General features: G+C 37.4%; 1 protein-coding gene across 11 annotated transcripts in view; it reads right to left on the bottom strand.

Annotated features, from left to right (window-relative positions):
• SUGCT (succinyl-CoA:glutarate-CoA transferase) overlaps positions 1-21,072 on the bottom strand; it is an 858,466-nt gene that overhangs the window by 269,279 nt on the left and 568,115 nt on the right. For all 11 annotated transcript variants that reach the window (XR_012512230.1, XR_012512232.1, XR_012512231.1 and 8 more), the window contains one exon: positions 17,910-17,973. Coding sequence is in view for 5 of the 11 variants with exons in the window: in XM_074379788.1 (XP_074235889.1) it covers positions 17,910-17,973 (64 nt within the window). In the remaining 6 variants the exon portion in view is untranslated. The remainder of the gene's footprint in view (positions 1-17,909; positions 17,974-21,072) is intronic.

The following is a 21,072-nucleotide window of genomic DNA, read 5'->3' on the forward strand; positions in this document are numbered from 1 at the left end:
AGTTTTCTTTTATATCACATGATTTGCATTTTATGGGTGCATATTTTGGGTACAAAACTATACAGATGGCTTTTTTTAAGTTACGGGAATATTATACCCTTTTGAGAAAAATTCTGTGAAGATACCACCTATGTTATTATTTTTTTTTAATGCAGGGGGTCAATTCCTATAAGCCAACTTGTTTTTAGTATTGTGGTTTAAGTAAACTTTTCTCTTTCTTTGCAAAAGATAGATTTGAAAATCTTAAGTCACTGGAACATTTTCAAAAGCATATAATATGTAAATAAATCCAGACAGTACATATCTAAACATTTCTTAGGTTAGATGTAGAGATATTGCTGTTACGTAATCATCATTATCAATGTAAGGCCTCCTTAAGTGTGGATGCCAGTTTTCATGGCTGTACTACCATATCCAAGCTATCACCTTCATCCAATATCGCTAAATTCCCCATAGTGCAAATTAAAGATCACATATATAATAATAATACCAGTAACTTACATTAGTATAACATTTGAAATATTTGACTTGTCACATGAACACATAATACACCTCAAACTGCATATACAGGCCAGGAGGATAAGATTGGCTTGCTTATATGAAAAATATGCATTTTTGCTAAAATCTGAAAAAAAACACTAGTTACTGGTTGATTTTCAAGTACTCCAGAAGTTCTCTATACATACCCTAACAGAGTGTTGCAGGAAAAAATTATTTGCTTCAAAGCGTAATTCTTAGTAACATACTGACATATTGAAATTTACAACTTACATTAGAAAAAAACTAAATTGACAGGACTTGCAGGAATTAAATTTTTTTTGGGGGGGGGAGAAAAACAGGCATATCCATATATTAAATGAAGATTTTTCCAGCACTTTGGGAGGCCGAGGTGGATGGATAACCCGAGGTCAGGAGTTTGAGACCAGCCTACTCAACATGGTGAAACCTTATCTCTACTAAAAATACAAAATTAGTTGGGCGTGGTGAAACATCTCTGTAATCCCAGCCTCCTGGGAGCCTGAGGTAGAAAAATTGCTTGAACCCAGGAGGTAAAGGTTGCAGTGAGCAGAGATCACACCACTGCAGTCCAGCTTGGGCAACAGAATGAGACCCTGTCTCAAAATAAATAAATAAATAAATAAATAAATAAATAAATAAATAAATAAAGATTTAAGGTTGAATTTAGTTACATCAGGATTGACAACAGGACTTGTATATAGACTATATGTATCACTTTGTCTATATTTTTGAAGCGTTCATGGTTTCAACTATGTATTGGAATTCAAGCATGAAAAATTATAACAGATTTCCATTGTGTTTAAATAGGAGAGCACCGAAATAACTTTTGCCTTTTCCCACCTCACATGAAAGGTTGAATGTTGACATTTCCTTTCGTGTATGTGAAGCATTTAATAAAGGTAAAGAAGAGTAGTCCAAAGAAAATACATGGCTGAAAACTTAGAGGGTGATGCTTGATATTCAAGAAAAGAACAGGAAGAGGCTATGTCGTGAGAGGATTTTCCTCCATCTGAAAGAAGGTACCCTGGTTGACTGGGTGAAGGATTTAGACTACTTCAGAAACTGCTCAAATATGAGTATCTCCTCTACTTTTTTTTTAACTCATGAATTCCAGATTTTTCCCCCTATATGGGCCTTCTTTTAGTTTTCTTTATGATTACCTCCTAAACCCTCTACATAAGGACAAAGAAAACTTAAAAGATAAAGAAGAACATAACTGGCCATGTATATAGGTTTAGAAACCTCTTATTCTAAATAGCTCATTTTTCTTTCAGCTCCATGAATACCCAAATCATTAAAGTCGAATAGATGACTTTATAATAGTTGGTTATTTTTTATTTCAGAAGAAAAACACAGTTTGGGGTTTTTTTTAATGGCATGTCCCTGAAAGCATTTATATCAAGCTCTTTGGATTCCAGGAAGGAGTTTGAACATAAAGAGACCAAGAAGCATTTTCAAGCCATTTTTTTGTTTATATAGTTTAGATTTTTTTTTTTTAATGAAGAGAATCCAATTCCATAGAAAATATCTTGGTATTTCAACTGGAAGGAGAACCTCTGGTTTGGAGAGTCCACAGTTCTAATCTGATTTAAGACCAAATGTATTTATATGACAGCTCTTTGTATTTGTCTTACTGGAAAATTTCACAACTAAAGATTTAGGAGAAAAAGGATCCGAAAAAAAATTATCTGTAATTCACTACAAAGAGAAATTAACTAATAAAAACTGTTGTTAAATCTCGTTGAATCTAAAATGCCAAATATAAAATCAAATGTCACATATTCTGAGAATGTAGGGACTCTATTGCTATACACTGACAAAGGAGATAATGAAACCCCATTATGCCATTCTGATTATAACTTGAGATAACATAAGCACAAAGAAACTCTGGGACTGGAATACTAGAGAAAGATGCCCCTCCACACCACAGAAAGAACACTACAGCCCTTACCTGTGGCCTGCTTTAACTACATTTGAGTCCCAGCTGTGATCTTGCTCCTCTCCAAGAAATTGACAGCTTACCTTGTACACTAGGTAGCAGAGAGATGAAACAGGATTGGAACTACCTCTATTGGGAAGGCTGACAGGGAAAACACCTCAGCTAGTACAATGCAGTAAAACAGCCCCAGTTAAGCTTCATTTAAAAAATGTAATCTTTGGGATTATATTATTTGGTTTCAGACTCTACTCCACCCTACTCTCTTGAATTGATTCCAGAATAATTGTTTAAGTCACTAATTTTTTTAACCTTCCTGCCAGGTCTGCTTTTTCCATCAGTACTAATATACCATTTATATATTTTTTTTTAAGAAGAGAAGAAAGCATTAAGAAGATAGCCAAATAAGATGACATATATCATATCTGCTAAAGTCCTGCTATGGAACTGAATTCCTCAGATTTGAAATGTGTCCCATGAATGTAAAAGACATAAGCAGTCAGTCCTGATGGCTAAAAAAGGTGAATGAGGTAACAGTAACACTGATGGGCTGTTCGTCTCAAATGTCCCATAAATAGAAATGTTAAATGATTTTTTTTCAATCTACAGTCTCTCTACTCAAGGAACAAACTCCTCAGTGGTGAGCTGAGGTAAGGTATTTAATAGAGAATGGCTGGAATTTGAGTTTTCAATTTCATGCTCATATTTGGGAACTTCTTGAAGAAATAAAAAGTCTACTTAAGTGTTTATTTCCAAAGTTTGCTATACAACTCATGAACAGAGGATCACACTTTTCTTTGGTGGGGGTGCTTCTTTATTTTCCACTTTCTAATCAGGCCTACTGAAATGGCCTCCCTCTGCTGTAGAGATGATGCAGGACAGTTGGGGAAGAGCTTTACCCTAGGCCTGCTGCTGCAACAGCTGGTGGCTTTGGCATTTTCATATAAACATACAAGCCGAAGAAGAATTTCTCCTTTCTAATTGGCCCCATTTCCCCCTTCCTGGGACATTCCACAATGCCACCAACAATGAAGTGCTCAGAAAGGAGGAATCATTTGTTTATGTGAAAATAGATCCAAACTCCACAAGTGAAGGGAAGAAATAACACAAAGAAAGCTTCAAAGACCACGAAGAGAAGTTATAATCAAATCTGGATGCTGTTTTTGAGATCTGGCAGCGCTCCTCCATATACCATATGAATGTTCAGTGAGCTGGAGCCAACTGCCCTTCCCTCTAGCCTGGCCAATCTCATTCTCTGTGCAATCCTGGGTAAACTGCTTGCTGAAGCCATGCCACAATATTATCTGTGTCAAGCGTGAGTAACACCCTTAGTGACCACCCACTGTCAAACATGAGCAAACCATTTCACTCTCAGGAGTGCTTCATATAAACTAAGGCTAAAGTTTATAAAGGAGGTGATCAAAAAATGCCTTCAGGAGGCAGTATAGCATCGCAATAAAAGGGCATGGATTTCTGAGTAACTCAGAAGTGAATGCAAAGTCTGACTCTATGACTTTCTAGTTAAGTGAACTTTCTCGGACTATTAATTTATCTGAGGCTGAGTTTGCTCATCTGTGAAATGGGGGCTCTAATATCACACTCAGAGTCTACGTGTTGATTAAATACTACTGCATAAAGCACCTAATTCATATTCAGGTTCACTAAGTGTTAGCAAGTGTTATCAGGTGCATGCTACAGTAACTGGTCTTACGGTAGCTTACACCATCAGGTGTAGCTTCACATACAGTGCAATACAATGCATAGAATTGTTTTGTGCTGGCTGGGAGGGATGGTTCATGCCTGTTATCCCAGCACTTTGGGAGGCCGAGGTGGAGGGATGAGGTCAGGAGTTCAAGACCAGCCTGGCCAACATGGTAAAACCCCATCTCTACTAAAAACAAATACAAAAATTATCTGGGCATGGTGGCAGGTGCTTATAATCTCAGCTACTGAGGAGGCTGAGGCAGGAGAATTGCTTGAACTTGGGAGGGAGAGGTTTCAGTGAGCTGAGATTCTGCCCTGCATTCCAGCCTGGGCAACAGAGTGAGACTCCATCTCCGGAAAAAAAAAAAAAAAAAGAATTAAGAATTGTTTTATGCTTCTTCCCATCAAAGATATTACTATAATTCAGCCTGGGGGAAAATACGTTTGGAGGCTTGAGGCAACCTTGAACTACGGCAAATTAGTATCCTCTATTCTTCAATTTCTGCTCCTAAGAAACATGAAAATGTATGCATCTTTTTTAAAAGAAAAATAATCTGTTGACACCAGGATGTTATCAGGAAGAAAAGTACCTTCCTGAGTCTTTACCCAAATAACACCACTGATTTCTCCATATCATGGCAGCCAAATCACCCCTACTGTTAAATACTGTTTCCCTAATATATTTCAAGTTTCCCTTTTGGTGGTAAAAGCCTGTTTCTTCTCATTTGCCACATTAGGCAATTAATTGGGTATTTATAGGCAGCTATCATAAACCTCACTGTCACTGCTACTAGTCATACATCTTAAATTCCCCACATCTTGCTACTTAAAACCTACCCCTTAATCACCTCATCATCTTTGTCACATTTTTAAAGTTTCCTTCCACTTAATCAACTCCATTTTCTAAGCTAGAGTACGAACAATTGTGCAGAATTCTCCTTGTGCAGCTTTACTGAGGCTCAATGAAGAGGAAATGTTTTCTTCTTAAGTGATTTCTTTAGATCCCAGGATAGTTTTTGCTTCTAGTGCAAGAGCATCACCGTGTGAGCTATTCCTGATCTGCACGTCAGTGTTGCCCTCAATCCATTCCATTATTAATACCTTCCCTTGTCAAATGAGGCGCTTCTGGTGGGGGCTGAGCCTGCTAGGATTGAGATCACCACCCCCCACTGGAGGTCTCTTAGCCACACCAGCTCTCCAGGACATGCTCCTGGCCCACCCTCTCCTGCCCAGTGTTCATGGGTGTTCAGCTCTCACAGCAGAAAGAACCCAATTCTGACATTCCTCGAGACCATTGCTCCTTTGAGCTAAAAAAAAAAAAAAAAAAAAAAAAAACAAGAGAAAATCCTGACCCTTGGAGGACGGTCAGTTTTCTTATTTGATTTCCTCTTCCTTTGTTAGCATAATCCAGCCAATTTCTTCAATAAATGACCATTACAATTTGTCTCATGTGGCTCCAAGGGACACATGTTCCTAGTGGGGTGACCCACAAATCACTTTTCCACAGGATCTTAATAAGCGATCTGGGGGAAAAAGGGCTCTGCTGTCAAATAACTTCAGGAAAGATGGTCTTCAGTATCTCCCTCTTAGAGAGGCAAACACATCTTAAGCTATCAATGCTTCTGAGAAATATCAAAATAAAGAAAACTCACTGACCTTTGCTTAATGCAGGTTTCCCAAAGTTGTTTGACAAAAGGGTCATTTTGTGGTGGGGCAACTATTAGCATTCCAGCAAACTAGGATCCTCTAGGCAGGGAACATTTAGGATATGTTCTATCATGGACCCCTCTCTAACTTCCCCTAAACAAGCTGTTACAGTCTCATCTATGACCTCTGCATTATTTTCACCTGCATGGTCTGTCTGAAAACAATTACTTTGGAGGAGGCTTTCACACTGCATGGTCTCCACTGGCTTTACGCACAAAATATTTATCCAAGAGCTCCTATCTGGAAAACAGACAAAGGGGTCAACTTGGCCTTGCACACATCTGGCAGTGACAGTCCCAGGATCTCACAGTCCACACAGTGTCTTATTGGATTGATCACTGTCTCATGCCCCACTACACATTGCTTATTGTCAGCCAGGACTTGGCACTGTATAAACACTAGATAAATATTTGTTAAAGAAAAGAGTGACTTGTTTTAGTGTATTCCTGAAAGAAATATGAGTGATTGTTTCAAGGTTTAATGGTTGAAAATTAATCACGTGGCTAGTTTTATTTTTCCCCAAGACTACTTGTTACTGTAGATGAAGACATGAGTTTATTAACTATCTATACTGTGTTTCCATGTAATTTCTTCTATGTGCTGAGCACTGGACATATATTATTATTTAATTATTGTGAGTTGCAGTATTTGCTCTTCCTGTTACAGATAAGAAAGCTGCCCCTGAAACACATGAGATAGGGTGTCAATTATATCCAAGCACAAATTGCAAAACCAGGCTTTGAGCTCAGGACTCAGTGACTAAACCTACATGCTCTCCATTCTAGCCTGTTTTGTATGCACACCACACATACATCCTACATGTACACATGAAAACATCATAGAAGTTAATTAATTTTTTACAAATCATGTTTTTATTATAGCTGAAAATATGTATAGCAAGAAATTTACCATTTTGGCCATATTTTTAAGTGCACACTTTAGTGGCACTAAGGACATTTACATTGTTGTGCAATTTCACTGCCATCCATCTCCAGAACTTTGTCATCTTCCCAAAGTGAAACTCTGTAAACACTAACTCCCCATACCCTTCTCCCTCTAGCCCCTGACAACCAATAGTCTACTTTCTGCATCTATGACCTTGACTACTCTAGATACCTTATATGAAATTACACAGTATTTGTCACTAATTTATTTTTAAATTTTTCTGGCCATAGAATCAACCACATGCTTGGGGAAGAAAAATCATCTTAGTTCTATTATACCAACACAACATTGTTTGCTGTTTAATTAATGCTGCTTGAAGGAATTGAGCTCTAACTTTGAAATAAAACCAGCCCCAGGTAAGCAAGAGGAAATTTGCCCACACAGCACCATGGCCACAGAGATCACTGGAAAGACAAAAATTCTGGGTGATTCCAGGAGGCAGCTTAATATCTTGGGTCTTTTGATGATTGAAATCTGCATATATAACCCAAACATGTTTCCTTTATTCCCCTTCCAAAAAGTATTTCTGTTAATGTGTGAAAACAGTACAAGTAGGGGGAAATGTAGTCCACATGTTTGGTGCATTTACACTTATATACTCTTGAGAATATCAAAATGGCCTAACAATACATTTTCTGATGCCTGCTCCTTCTTCTTTTTTTTTTTTTTAATAGAAAAACAATTACAAACTTTGTAAAAAGCAAAAAGAAAAATGTAATCCTAAAATAGGTAATCTCAACATAGATAGGCTGAATCTAACTTTAAATCCTTAACATGTAAATATTATTTAAATAAATTTCCAGACTGATTTTCAAATAAAACATTTAAAATATATCCAGCAGCCTTTCAATTAGAGACTAATGTAAATAAGGTTAAAAAAAAAAAAACTCAATAGTTCAACTTCCCTTTTTGACTCAATTTTAGGAGATAATGGTAAATAAAGAAAAGAGAATAGATTTAAAATATACTCAGGGCTGGGTTTGAATTGCAACACTAACATTGGTTGGTGTAGCAACATTCAGTGAATCTGCATTTTCTCATCTGTAAAATGGACATAGTAATATGGCTTACTGAATTGTCCTGGAGAAGAAACAAATGATGTACATAAAGTATTCATATACATACCACATATACAGAAGTACTAACCAGATGTTTATTTACATACATTCCCTCCTCTCAAATTTGAATGCTTCACAGCAACTATGACATTACAACCTATTCACAAGATATAGTTATATGCAGCACAGTGAAGTGCATTTTTCCATTAAATTAAAAGGATGAAAAGACTAATCCTGTTAGAACAAGAAACAAAGCGCTAGAAGCTGAAGTCAGTTATTTAAGGTCACACATGAACTTGAAGGCCCAGCAACAAAGAGAAAGCAGAATTAGTCTTTGTTGTTGATATTCATTAAGTCTAGGGAGGGTAGTGCTTCTCTAACTTTTTGTGGCTTCAGCATCTTCTTGGTACACTTTCATTTCACCACATCCCCACCTCAAATGCCCAAAGTGTCCTGTTATTAATTTTGTTCATTTTTAATTTGATTAAAATTTGGTTTTTGCTTAACTGTTTGAAAAGCTATGGCTTCTTGAAATAACCCGGGATTTAGAGCTCTTAAGAACACTTCAAACAGACACAAGGGTTATAAGTAGGTTAGACTAATTGGCAACCCACTCTAAGGGGCACACAGCCCTCTCTGACTTATACAATATTCGGATAAAAGGCAAATTAGAGAAGCATTTCCAGGTCCCTCAGGCCCCGCTTCCTATGTGGTGTTAGAACATGTTGCTTAAAGAAGGAATCCAGAGACACACTGACTGTTAATGCCATGCCCAGATAAAGATATGAAACACGAAGACATGATTTCAATAAAGCTGATACATACAGGACAAATAGGATTCACTCCAGCTGAGGAGAAAGCAATAAGGCTCACAGACCTAGCTCAGTGAGCCCAAATCCTGAAGGTTTGGGGGTGATATGAAAAATGGGATATTGTACATTTTCTCTTGATTATAGTAGGACATCTGGAGGCTTTTCTTTAACCCCTTTACTACCATTTCTTTATCTCCACCAACATCTTTTTAATATTAATGTAACATTGTGTGCATTGTGTGCTTAGTCAAAATTAAATTAGGATCCTTTTAAATAAAAAGATGGCTTGCTCCATTAATATTTTATCTGACTAAGTCTTCTTAATCAGAATACTTCTTGACATCTTAAGGTCTGATATCAAAAAAAGAAAATTCCATGAAATTCAGCCCAATTTATCTCTTCATGCACAGAATCCCTTCTTGGTAATGCTGAAGGAAAGCAAAGCCACTCCTCTTTGACAAAGGATTAAAATGACTTCCTGTCCAGCCATGAATACACCCAGCAACAAAGCCAAGCAATTCACTCCTAGCTGAAGCCACTTGGAGGCAAAGATGATGTCACTTCTTAATTCATCAAGCTGAAGTCATGACATTGAAGTCCAAATTGGAAGATAATTTTAAAACTTTTGTATTTAGCTATTGTAAGGTATTTGTTTTTACTTCTCCAATCAGTTTACATGTCTAATTAAATTTGAGTAATTTAATTTATCCCCTAAAAGCTCACCATAAAGTCGGTACTTAAAGTTGATCCAGGAAGACTTCTTTGGGTACTCAATGAAGGTTGGCTGCAGCTAATATACCAGGAACACAATCAAGAACTGATGAAAATTTCTGATACATCTTCTGACACAATCACAAAAATGGTATACCATCATTTAGCCTTCCACTCTTCCTGTGGTTTTTTATTTTTGTTTTGCTTTTGTTTTGATTTGAATGTTTAACATTCAGTGGTCCACTCAGATTATTTAAAACATACCTCTAATCTGAAGGATCATTCTGCACAGAGATACCGGAAAAAATTCCAAAGAACGTGTAAGTCCAATTAAATATTCCCCCAGGAAAATTCTTGAGCATAAATATGACTTCCTAGTAGTGAAAATTTACTCTGCAACCCAGGAAATCATTGATAACTTAGTGCCAATTTGCAATAAGAGTTTCTTGTCTGTTAGACACATTCATGTATCAGGAAACCCACTAGGGTCTAGGTTGATGAGGATATGTTGCAAAGGAACAACTGAGTTCTTGGCAGCTTTCCAAGTCCCAGCTAACAGAAACAAGAATTTCCAGAGCATGAAAGCCCAGGTCTCACAAAATATTTCTTCCTCATGCCACAGATAAGCATAGTTGATGGAGATCCCTGAGTTGTATAAGTGACAGTAACTTGGCTTGGGGAGCTTCTCTGGTGCCTGAATGAAAGATACTCCTGGGGATGCAATTCACGTATTTTTTGTTTCTTCCCTGCTCTCCCAGGAAGGAAAATTACTGTGCTATTCATTTCTTACAGAACAGTAACAATGTCTACTATCCCATCTTATTGTTACAGGACTTCCAGAGAAGACTGCAGGCACTAAGTGGCAAATCACCTGAGATACACTGATTTCACTCTCAGTACCCTGCTATGGGTTAAGGATTTCATAATGGTAAAAAATATAATAATAATAATAATTGAGGACTTTGGGAAGTACCTTAGCTAGTCTATTTGAAAATTCACTTTCCTGCCAGCTTTCTCTCATTTTGTTGACAGACTATAGAAATTTCCTTTCATCTCTTTCCTCTTTTTGCAGCTTAACCTGGTCCCTAAAGGAGTATGCTCTTTCTAGAAGATAGATTATGCACTACACAAAACATGAAAACTTTACACACTTTTCCTGTTGTCATCCGAAAGGCCTTTCTACCTGGAAGAAATAACTTATCTCACCTTTCATTCTCACATTGGTTTTACATAGAATTCCTTATGAACATCAGCATACTTAAACTTTATGGAGAGATATATGCTGAAACTTTGGTTCCTCTTAATTTTTCTTTTTCCCCAGTGAGATTTGTGACAGCTTTTCCCATTGCTGTTATCCATTATAGAAATTTAACTGCACTTTGAGGACATGTGATTTCAGAAACATGATCTAATTTTCTACCTAAAGGGAAGAAAGAAAGCTAAAAGTAACAGGGTAAGGCAAAGTCTTGTGTATCATAGAAAAGGCAGAATTGTAACACATGGAAAACACAAGGCAGTTACTCCATTTACTGTATGGGCTTCAAACTGAAAACAAACTAAATAAGTAAAATAAATCATTATCTGAGAGCTTCTGCAGGTAGCCAGTCCATTAATAAAAAATGAATACTGAATAAATGAATCATAAATCATGTTTTTGATTATTTAATAGTTTTCTATTATAATCATCATCCAGAAAACGTTGAGTACCTAGATGGCATAGAGGGTGCTGGTTAGACTTCAAATTAGGACATTTTTGCCCTCCAGGAGCTTTTGAAGGTATAATATCTCAAACCCAGAGACGTGTTTTAGATCATTAGTTATAAAACATCTTGCAAAACATTCAGAAATAAAATATGTCAGATAGTAAAATAGAGAAGTACATTCAACTTTATAAAAATTCACCTTAAAATCCAAACATCAATATTCTAATAATTTGATTAAAACTACACTAATGCATGGTCGTGACTACTATTTCTGCATCTAACACCCACTAGTTTAAAATTACTGCAGGTTCCAAATGTGAATATTAAAATACTATGGAGAAAATATATTGAATAACTTGGAGCTGCTTTCTGAAAAAACACAGATCAAGGGAACGGCAGGCAGAAGTAATTCAATTTCTAATCCTTTTGCATGTATGAAAGACTGCTTCTCCTTCACAACGCAGACACTCACCACTGAAACACTTCCCAGAAGTTCAACTAGAATCAAATGACTGCAATGCACATTCACAGATGTATCTGAAAAAGTTTATGGTGAGAAACTGCAGAGCTACACATCAAATTCTATTCTAGTGACATCCTTTGAAGTTTGGCGTTCAGCACCAATGCTAACGTGGCACCTCCACAGTACATGCAAGGACGGTATGCTGCACTGTGACTCAAAGGCCAAAGCCTGGTGTCATTGCAAGAAGAAGATGCAAATGTGAATGGCTTAGTGGAAACTGGCCATCCTTTGGAATGGTAATAACTTATGCAGGATCTTCCCACTAAAGTCACAAATTAGGTGAAGTTTACGTAACGGCCAATCTTCCATTGCAGAGATGCTCAGGTGTCAACTTTAATGTGCTTTTTAAAATTACTATAATTAACAAATACACATTTCTATCAATTTCACAGTTTAAAATTTAGGACACTATGAGTTTTACAAAAGTCTTTAACAGAGATAGCAATTACCCCTAAAATCAATCCATGAGAACGTCTGCTAAACCAGTGGTGTCTATTCAAGCTCCACTTCCAAGTCCTACACTCACTCCTCAGACAGTAGGAATCTCAGGGACCCCAGCATAGACATCTTTGAATTCTTTTGATTTGCATTTAATGTAATTATTATCTCTATTTTAGAACTTATTCATCTGGCCTCTGGCTCCCTCTCTGGGGTCACTGTGAGCTTGCCCCCTTCCTATTTTTCCACTGGAGCAGTTTCTCTGCTCCTCCAGGGTGCGATACAGGAACAACGTGAGTGTATTGCATTTTTTTTACATTATATAATTTAATTGAAGAATCATTGGCACTATCGATATATCATAGGATCATTGCATCTATTAAAAAACTATTTGCTCACATTTTATTGTGAAAACATTTTAATCTATATACAATAATGTACACAAATTTAAATATGTCATCAAAGAGACCTGGTAATTAAAGAGGTATACTTACAGTAGCACATCACAGTAAATGGAAAATCATTCACAGATTCAACATTGATACTGTTTTTGCATGTGGTTACACAATGAAGGTTAAGTATACACTTCCCTTTTCAGAGAAACCTTCCTTCAGCCCACACACTAGGTGAGGTCTCCCTGGTATGTGCTCCCAAAGCCTCAAACTGTAGCCTCTGAGTCTCCAAGAAAACACTCAACCTACTTTACCATGTTTATTATTTATGCCTGTTTCTCTGGCAAAGCATTAGCTCCATAAGGGTCTGGTCCTGTCTAGTTTTCTCTCTGGAGCTTATGTAGTGTACCAGACACAGTAAATTTAGTTAGGTTAGTTGTGGGGGGGAAGGGGAGGGAACATTTGAGGTTTTAGTGCTCAATATAGGTTATATTAATTAATTAAGAGCAAATTAGTATATTGTGCCTACCATGCCAACACCTCTATCCTTAAGCTAATAGTGAGTTCAAACTAACAACCACTCCCCTCACTGAGGGCTCTTAAAACGTGAGAACATTGGAGTCTGGCAAGGAGACACGTGATACCTGTTCTCACTTATAAGCCCATTGATAGTTCATTTCTCCTTGTCTCTCTTCACTTTTAACTGTATAATAGGCTTTAAAGTTCAATGAGAGAGTAACTTAATGAATAATATACTAAATAAAGAAAAATAGCATTAGCATAACTAAAACTCATACTTAGAGATAATTCATGAGCTTAACTAGTTTGCATGCTTTAACTATGTCATCTGTAAACACAAATTACATTTCTTTCCTAATTCTTTATTATAGGTTGAAGATGATTGAAAGGGAGTATTTGCAATAGATATAATTAATAAAGGAAATAGTTTAGATCATACTACTTATTATTTTAGTAATAGTAATGATTACAAAGATTGAAACAATATACTCAATGGCTGAAATAATTATTTTCTTTAAGTAGCCAAGAGGGATTTATAAGAGGTAAATAAATTCTCATCCTTGCCCAAAGTATATTAAACATGGGTTGACCAGTATCTTTAATGTATTAATCAATAAGCTGTCATCTGAAGGAATGCTATGTAAATTTATACACCTCTAAAGAAGGCTACATAAATATCACATGATTTTACTGCTGTTTTTAGAAGACAAGTTTCTGGTAATGACTAAAATAGAAAGTGCTTCAGGCAAATTAGTGTGATATATAGAAAATTCAGTACTGGTTGCAAGAAGTTCAATGCTAGTAAGATGGTAATGCTAATAATGCAATACATATCTACATCTTCACTGCAAACATGAAGATGTAGATATGTATGTGTAAATCTACAGAACTATGTTTAGCAATTCAAAATGTGTCTCCACTAGTTAACTAGAAAATAGTGTTGTAAAAGTCACCTTTAATTCCAGCCTGCGTTTCTTGTTTTGGCAGACTTACCACATTGAGATATTGTGAGGAAATCTGAGTTATTTCTAAAGCATTTATGAGTTTCCCAGTGGAGACATCCCCAACAAAGAAAGGCAGAACTACCATAGTTAAATAAAATGAAGGGCAGGTAGAATCCACAGACAAATATTAAATTTACTTACTGATAAATACCTTTTGCATTTAATAACTCTTGTCCTGCCTATGTAACCTCTTATTGAGATACACTGAATTAGGAGATATAATAGCCTCTTTTTATCTGATATCTATAGGCAGAATTGTCATTCCCCTCTCATGAGGAATCCACATGTGCTGCCCTCAAAAAACACTCAGATTCAAATTCTGAACATAAACTAGACTCATCCATATAATCTCAAATCTGGGAATTCCCATATTGATAATTCTATAGAAAGAATACAAGATAACAAGATGACTAAGCCCTATAAACATTAAACAAAAATAGAATTTTCCAAAGGGAGACAAAAAAAAAAAGAAAGAAAGAAATTGCTATAGATCTGAGAACTCTATTGTGATCAACTGAATTTTTTACTCCAATTATTTACTTCTTGCTGTGCCCACTTCCTTCACCATGTAACTTTGAAATTTCTCTCAGAAAGGTCACATGTATTTTCCCACCCTTCTGGGTACAGCCTAAATCTTGCTTTTGGCTGGGCACAGTGTCTGACATCTGTAATCCCAGCACTTTGGGAGGCTGAGGTGAATGGATAACCTGAGGTCAGGAATTTGAGACCAGCCTGGCTAACATGGTTAAAACCCATCTCTACTAAAAATACAGAAATTAGCCAGGTGTGGGTTACATCTGTAATCCCAGTACTTTGGGAGGCTGAGGCGAATGGATCACCTGAGGTCAGGAATTTGAGACCAGCCTAGCCAACATGGTTAAACCCCGTCTCTACCGAAAATACAGAAATTAGCCGGGTGTGGTGGTTCATCCCTGTAGTCTCAGCTACTCAGGCGGCTGAGGCAAGAGAATCACTTGAACCTGGGAGTTGGAGGTTTCACTGAGCTGAGATTGTACCACTGCACTCCAGCCCGAGCGACAGAGTGAGACTCTGTCTCAAAAAAATTAATTAAAGAAAATAAAACTTGCTTTGATCAGTAAGATGCAGGCAGTAGGGTTTGCTAGCTGTATACCAACATCTTACGTGGCACTGTGGTTCCTCTTTGCCCTGATGTTCTGTAGCTGTGACCATCAGAACAGTAGAAGAGACACATGGATTGGAAATGGCTCCAAGCCCAGACAGGAGCTAACCCTGTCCAGTCCTGGAACTAGAAACAAAGCTACCGAGCTGAGTCCAACCTATATGAAACCTCCCAGCTAATCCATGTGCATGGGATAAATAAATGCTTATGTTTGAAAACCATTAAGAATTTTAGGTTATTTCTTACACAGCATTCTTGTGACAACGACTACCTGATACATTTATAAATTAAAGTGAGCAAAAGAAATATTCTTCCCTTCTAGTAATCTGAAAATAATATTTCCCTCTTCCTGAGATGTAGATTTCATTTATTTACTATGAAAGTCAGCAAATTAATGCCTGATTGATTGAAAGAGTGTTACATCCACTGACTTCATTCTAGATTGGCCACTGACACTTTTTTCCTCCTTATCATGCTGAAAATCATATTGACTTTCAAATGCTTACCCTTTCTCTACTGTGTTGGGGATACCAATCCCTGTAAAACCCCATCTGTAAACTTCTGGGGTTAAGTGATCACTTGTTCTTGAATTGTTCTTCAGGGCCCAGGCTTCTGAGAAGAGATGTGTGGAAGACCACAGCATGGTGGGCAGAAAAAGAAAGCTAAACAATATGAGTGCTAACCTTTCAATTAGCACAACTCTGCTTCCATCTATGTTAGCTATGGATTCTTTATGTGGAAAATCAGTTTTGCTGTTTAAATATCAAGAAGTACTAGACCAGATGTGTTCTAAAGTCTTCTAATACTCAAAGCACTATGATTACATTTTTTATTTTGACCACCCCCTTCTCTTTATTTCTATTCCCATCACTCTAATTTAAGACACTATCACCTAAACTCCTGTAATCACTTCCTAATTTGACCCCTTGCTTTGAGTTGTAAATTGTATCATTTTATTCCCCTGCTTAAAATGAGAGAAAACCCAACTTTAGCAGGGCCCCCAGGCTCGCTCTGTCTCTCCAGTCTCATTTCCTGCCCCACTTCCCCACCTTTCTTCCTGGCTTAGAACACACCCTACTCTTTCTCACCTTGGGGTCTTTCTCCTGTGCTGTTTGCTCTGCTGGAAATGTTCGTCCTCTGTGCTTTTTGCCCTTCAGTGTCATACTGTAAGTCAGCCTCTCAGAGAGACTTTCTTCGATCACCTAAACTACAGACGGGCTGACCTGACCCCCATCATTCTCTATGACAGCACATTCTTCTTTTTTTGTACTCATAATTTACAGTTATAGAAACATTCGTTGGTTGTTGTATCATCTGACTTCCTATTATCAGCTCCAGGTGGCAAGGGGTGAAGTTATCTGGTTTATTTTTGTATTTTTAGGACCCAAAGCAGTACCTGGCACATAGTATATACTCAGGAATATAGATGAGTGAATGAACTAATGAACTTCTTAGCTTTTGCCATCATTTTTTCTACCACTTTTTTATACCATATGACACTTCCCTAGTCTGTCATTTGCTTATACCTGCTCTCTTAGTTACTGTCCTTAATCCATGCATAATGTTCCTTATGTTCTTAAACATCAGAATTTTCTCTTCAACTTTCTTTATTCATCACACTTCCCTCTTCTTACTCTTTTCATGTGCCAGTGGTTACTATATGGTAGGTTATGGGAGATTATTATAAAGCTGACCCAAAATTTTAGAATTAGATTCTATTTAGGATAAAATTAACAACAACAATCCTTCAATAAATGAGATCAGATACTTATAGAAGCAAATGCTCTATGCCACCTGACTGAGATGACTGAGGAGTTTGGGAAATACCTAAATTCCAAGCACGATTACCAGGAAATGGTGTTAGGGAAAAACGATGACAAAAGTTATATCCTGGCTAATTCCATTAACCTCCATCAGAAGAAAAAAAATAAGTGCATGGTTTGTGTATAGTCTAGAAAACATGGACACAATGAACAAATAATGTGGAACTCCCTTGCTGGAATGTGGGTTTTCCAGCAATGCCTGGAACAGAGAAACAACAGATCTGATAAAGGTAATATTACGATTAGTAGAGAAATGAAGGCTGCGTGGGGGAAATGTATTGGTCAGAAGCTCTCACTGCAGTTTAAAGGCACAACCTAAGAAGATGCTCTGAGAGTAGGCATGAGGCTACTGGCTGCTGAGAAGAGAGCTCCCTCTGCAAGTGAAGAAGCTGGCATTTCGGCTTAGGCAGCGGTTTCTGGTGAGTTGGTTTAGTATGAGTCAACTTACAAAAATTCAGTCTATTCTGGGTGTACTGAAAACATTTAGTTCCTTAATCTGCAAAGCCAAGATCCATACCTTAATCCACAGTTCTGAAAGAAAATGTCCGGGCCTGAGCAGTCAGTAGACTTCCTCAGACTCCAGTTACATCTTGCCAATTTGGAAAGACTTTCTTTCCAATTCTCATATGAACCACACTCTGTTTCTTATTATTGGCTATACCTATGACTATCAATCTGTTGATAATTACATGATGTGCTTTTGTGAGCACCTGATTACACAAAATGGAATTAAGAAATGCAAGCATTTTTTGTCATCGTGGCAAACTGACACTCCTCAGAGCTAAGACACAATGTTGTAGCCTCAGCATACATTTCTGTGAGTGTAGCTCTAGGATTCCCCTTTTACCTAACATTATAAATTTGGATTATGTATCGGAAAGTTGTTTGGGAGATCATAAGCTATGTGTAGTAAACATTATATGGGACAATTAGTAAAGAAAGGTATTAGAGAAAAATACCAAAACTTTTCAGACCTGGGATGGAAATCTTCCCCACAGTCGGATGCTCCATCTCCATAACAAGGCCATTGTGTAATACCTGAAAAGGCAAAAACAAAGAGAAAAATAATTTACAAAATAAACCCATCTTCAATTGCAAGGTATGGTACAGCCATCTATTCAGTCAACATCAAAGAAAGATATGGCAAAACAGAGATGTTTAAAATTTTCATTTGAAAGTAAATATTTGAGGTAAAAATAATGTTTCATCTTATAATACATCAAATGAAGCCAAAAAAGACTAGAGGATTCACAGACTAGCAAACATTTCAGTTAAGACCTTCCCACTCGTAAAATTTTTATTTGCTCCTAAATATAGCAGATTATTTCCTCTCTTTCATCTATGAATGCTCCCCAAATATTAAAACTCAGACTTTTCCTGCATTATCTCATGATAGGATTTGGCCAAGGTCAAGAAACAGGACCTCGAGCAGAACAGCACACTGGGGTGGCACACATGCTCCTGGAAATCTGTTCAGCAGAAGGTATGGGAAGTCAGACTACTTTGAAGAATAAATCGGAGTATTCAGAAGGCTCAGTGACTACTGGAGGTGGAAGGATTCAGGGTTGCTGTGACAAGCAAATGAGCAGTTGACAGCAAAACCAGAGGAGACCCAGGTCAGAGGTGTGCGCAGGAAAGCTGAACCAGGAACGTTCTTCATGGTAGTCAAAACCTTAAGCATAAGACTAGAGTTCAGAAACAGGATTCCAGGATCCTGGAGAAAAAAGCCAGAGGCCTTCATCCCAGAGGCCTGATTAGGTTCTCATGCAATGGGACTGAGATAGGTATCTAGTGTGCCATCAAGAACATAAGGTAGCCTTGGCTTGGGATTAAGATCTAAGGCCAGTTATTAGTGAAGGGACATTCTACCAGTGCCCGACTAGAGAAATGTGACTTGATGCTGAATCACTTGACTACTGAAATAAAGCTACTTAAATCCCTGGCAAATGAAGGCTGGAAGTTTTCCTGGGGGGAGGCAAAAAGACAAAATCTGAAGAGCCCTCTAACTATAGGTGATGGATGCGCTGAGGGCATAGAACCAAATTCTGGGACATAAGTGTTGAATTATTAGAGGCAAAATGTTCTGTGATACACAAATATAAATGCAAAAATCTTTTTTCTTTCTTGCTCGTTTTTTTTAAACAGTTAGAGGCTACCTGAGTATACTGTCTCAAAGAATCCAACATCTATTACTAGAACCTAAGTTAGACATTTACGGGCATCTTACATATAAATCGTGTTTCACGTGCGCTATCTACCAGGCAGAGAACCTCTCTCTTCCTGTCCTGTACGTGCATCTAAAGGACAGAAGTGTTTCAGTGGCACATTAATCTTACAGACCACAATTTTATGCCAGCATTCCAAAGAATGGCAGTTATAATGGTTCTACAGCATTTTAAGCTTCAGGTAAAAGCAAGATTTGTATATTTTACCTTCTTACCATAATCTATTTGCAGAGCAAAAGAGCGTGGAATAAAGAAACTAATAAAAAATGTTTTCTCACTTTGCAAAACTCAGAGAAAGAGCTCAAATTTCTTGGGTTTTATTCATTTCTGGTGAGTTTTTTGTCACATCATAAAACAAATCACCAATAAGACAACTTCATGAGTGACTTTTTAAGTTTAGAATTAGTTTTGCTACGGCTAAATATTCTGGCTGCCACTGGTTTCTTTGGGAATGGTTACCACTTTTTGGGTGATGCTCTTTAAACAATGTCAACCTCTCTCATTGAGGATGATAACAGACCACACAGAGATTCTCTCTTTTGGGATCACCAGGTTTGTACTCAAGAGCTGGCCAGATAAAATTCTCGCCAGTGTTAGAATTGTGCTATAATTTAATTCTGGTGTGGCTCGTTCTCAGCACCCGCCCCGCACAGCTTCCTTCTATGTGGGGGTGGGGGCTAAATGCCAACGCGAGGTGCTAAATCTCAGTTCTACTGAGGACAGGAACAAAAATACCGAGCTAAATTTCACTCAAAACAATTATCTGCACACTGAATCATTCTTCTCTCCTCGTATCTCTGTTGCCCTCCTGACTACCTCTTTGTAATAACACTGCAGTGCTACTCACGAAAGACAAAAGTGAGTGTTCTTAGCTAAATATAACTTAACTGATAGTGCTGAAATTAATTAACGCTGAATTTTAATCATGTAGCAAACGTTAAGTGTCAAACGTGAAAGGGTAGTTGGTAAAGGTCAAGGGACATATGTCAAAGTTTTGTGAAGCAAAAGCTAACAGTTGATTGAAATTTTCCATGGAAGCAGTTTAAGCAGTGTACTTTCTCCACCCCTATGCTGACTGCTGTCTATATAGGATATTTTCAATATGAAACTTTAACCTTATCAATGCCTTTGCATGAAACACATTCCGTTTTAAGCAAAAATGTAAATTCTTCTTACGTTTCGGCAGAGGAATTTAACTGCAGTTTCTCATTTGCTGTAGTATGCATACAATTATTACGCAGAGGGGCTGGTCTGAGCCCCCATGTTCAGAAGAAACTGATATATTCCCCTGCTTGGTTGCCACCCACCTTTTAATATAGAGTGTGAAGTCCATACGATTCCATAGGCTTTCTTTGTGAATCAGGTCAGAATATCCCAGAGAACAATGCGGGCTGTAGCAGTGCTGTCCCTGGAAACCCTGCCTAATGACTTGGAATCTTGGGAAACTCTCCAGCCTTGTTTGTGGGGCGAATCCTGCTCTGCTTAGTAACATATTAGAGGATTTCAGAACCCAGGAAGTCTGTCTGAATTCTAACATAAATCTTTCCTGCTTCATTACCCTTTCACATTTGACACTTAACTTTGCTACATGATTAAATTTGTCTCCTCTAAACTTCATGGGAAATGAAGGAACAACCTGTTACCACCATTGGTATAACATTTTTTGGAGAATGGTAACTAAACATTTCCTTGTTTTTTTCTCATCTGGCCCCAACACCCTAACCTCTATCAACTTCACCTAGAAATTCAAATTAAAAATGTTTCATTTTCTAACATTCAACTGCTACAATTTCCCTTAAAATTTTCATGCCTTAAAGAGTTTCATGCCTTGGTGCTAGGTCTGACCATTTAGGGCATTCTTTGTTACATATTGAGTTATTTCAATATATGGCAGGGAATTTCTCTAGAATGT

This window comes from Saimiri boliviensis, chromosome 10 (genome assembly GCF_048565385.1).
Source record: "Saimiri boliviensis isolate mSaiBol1 chromosome 10, mSaiBol1.pri, whole genome shotgun sequence".
NCBI classification, from domain to species: domain Eukaryota; kingdom Metazoa; phylum Chordata; class Mammalia; order Primates; family Cebidae; genus Saimiri; species Saimiri boliviensis.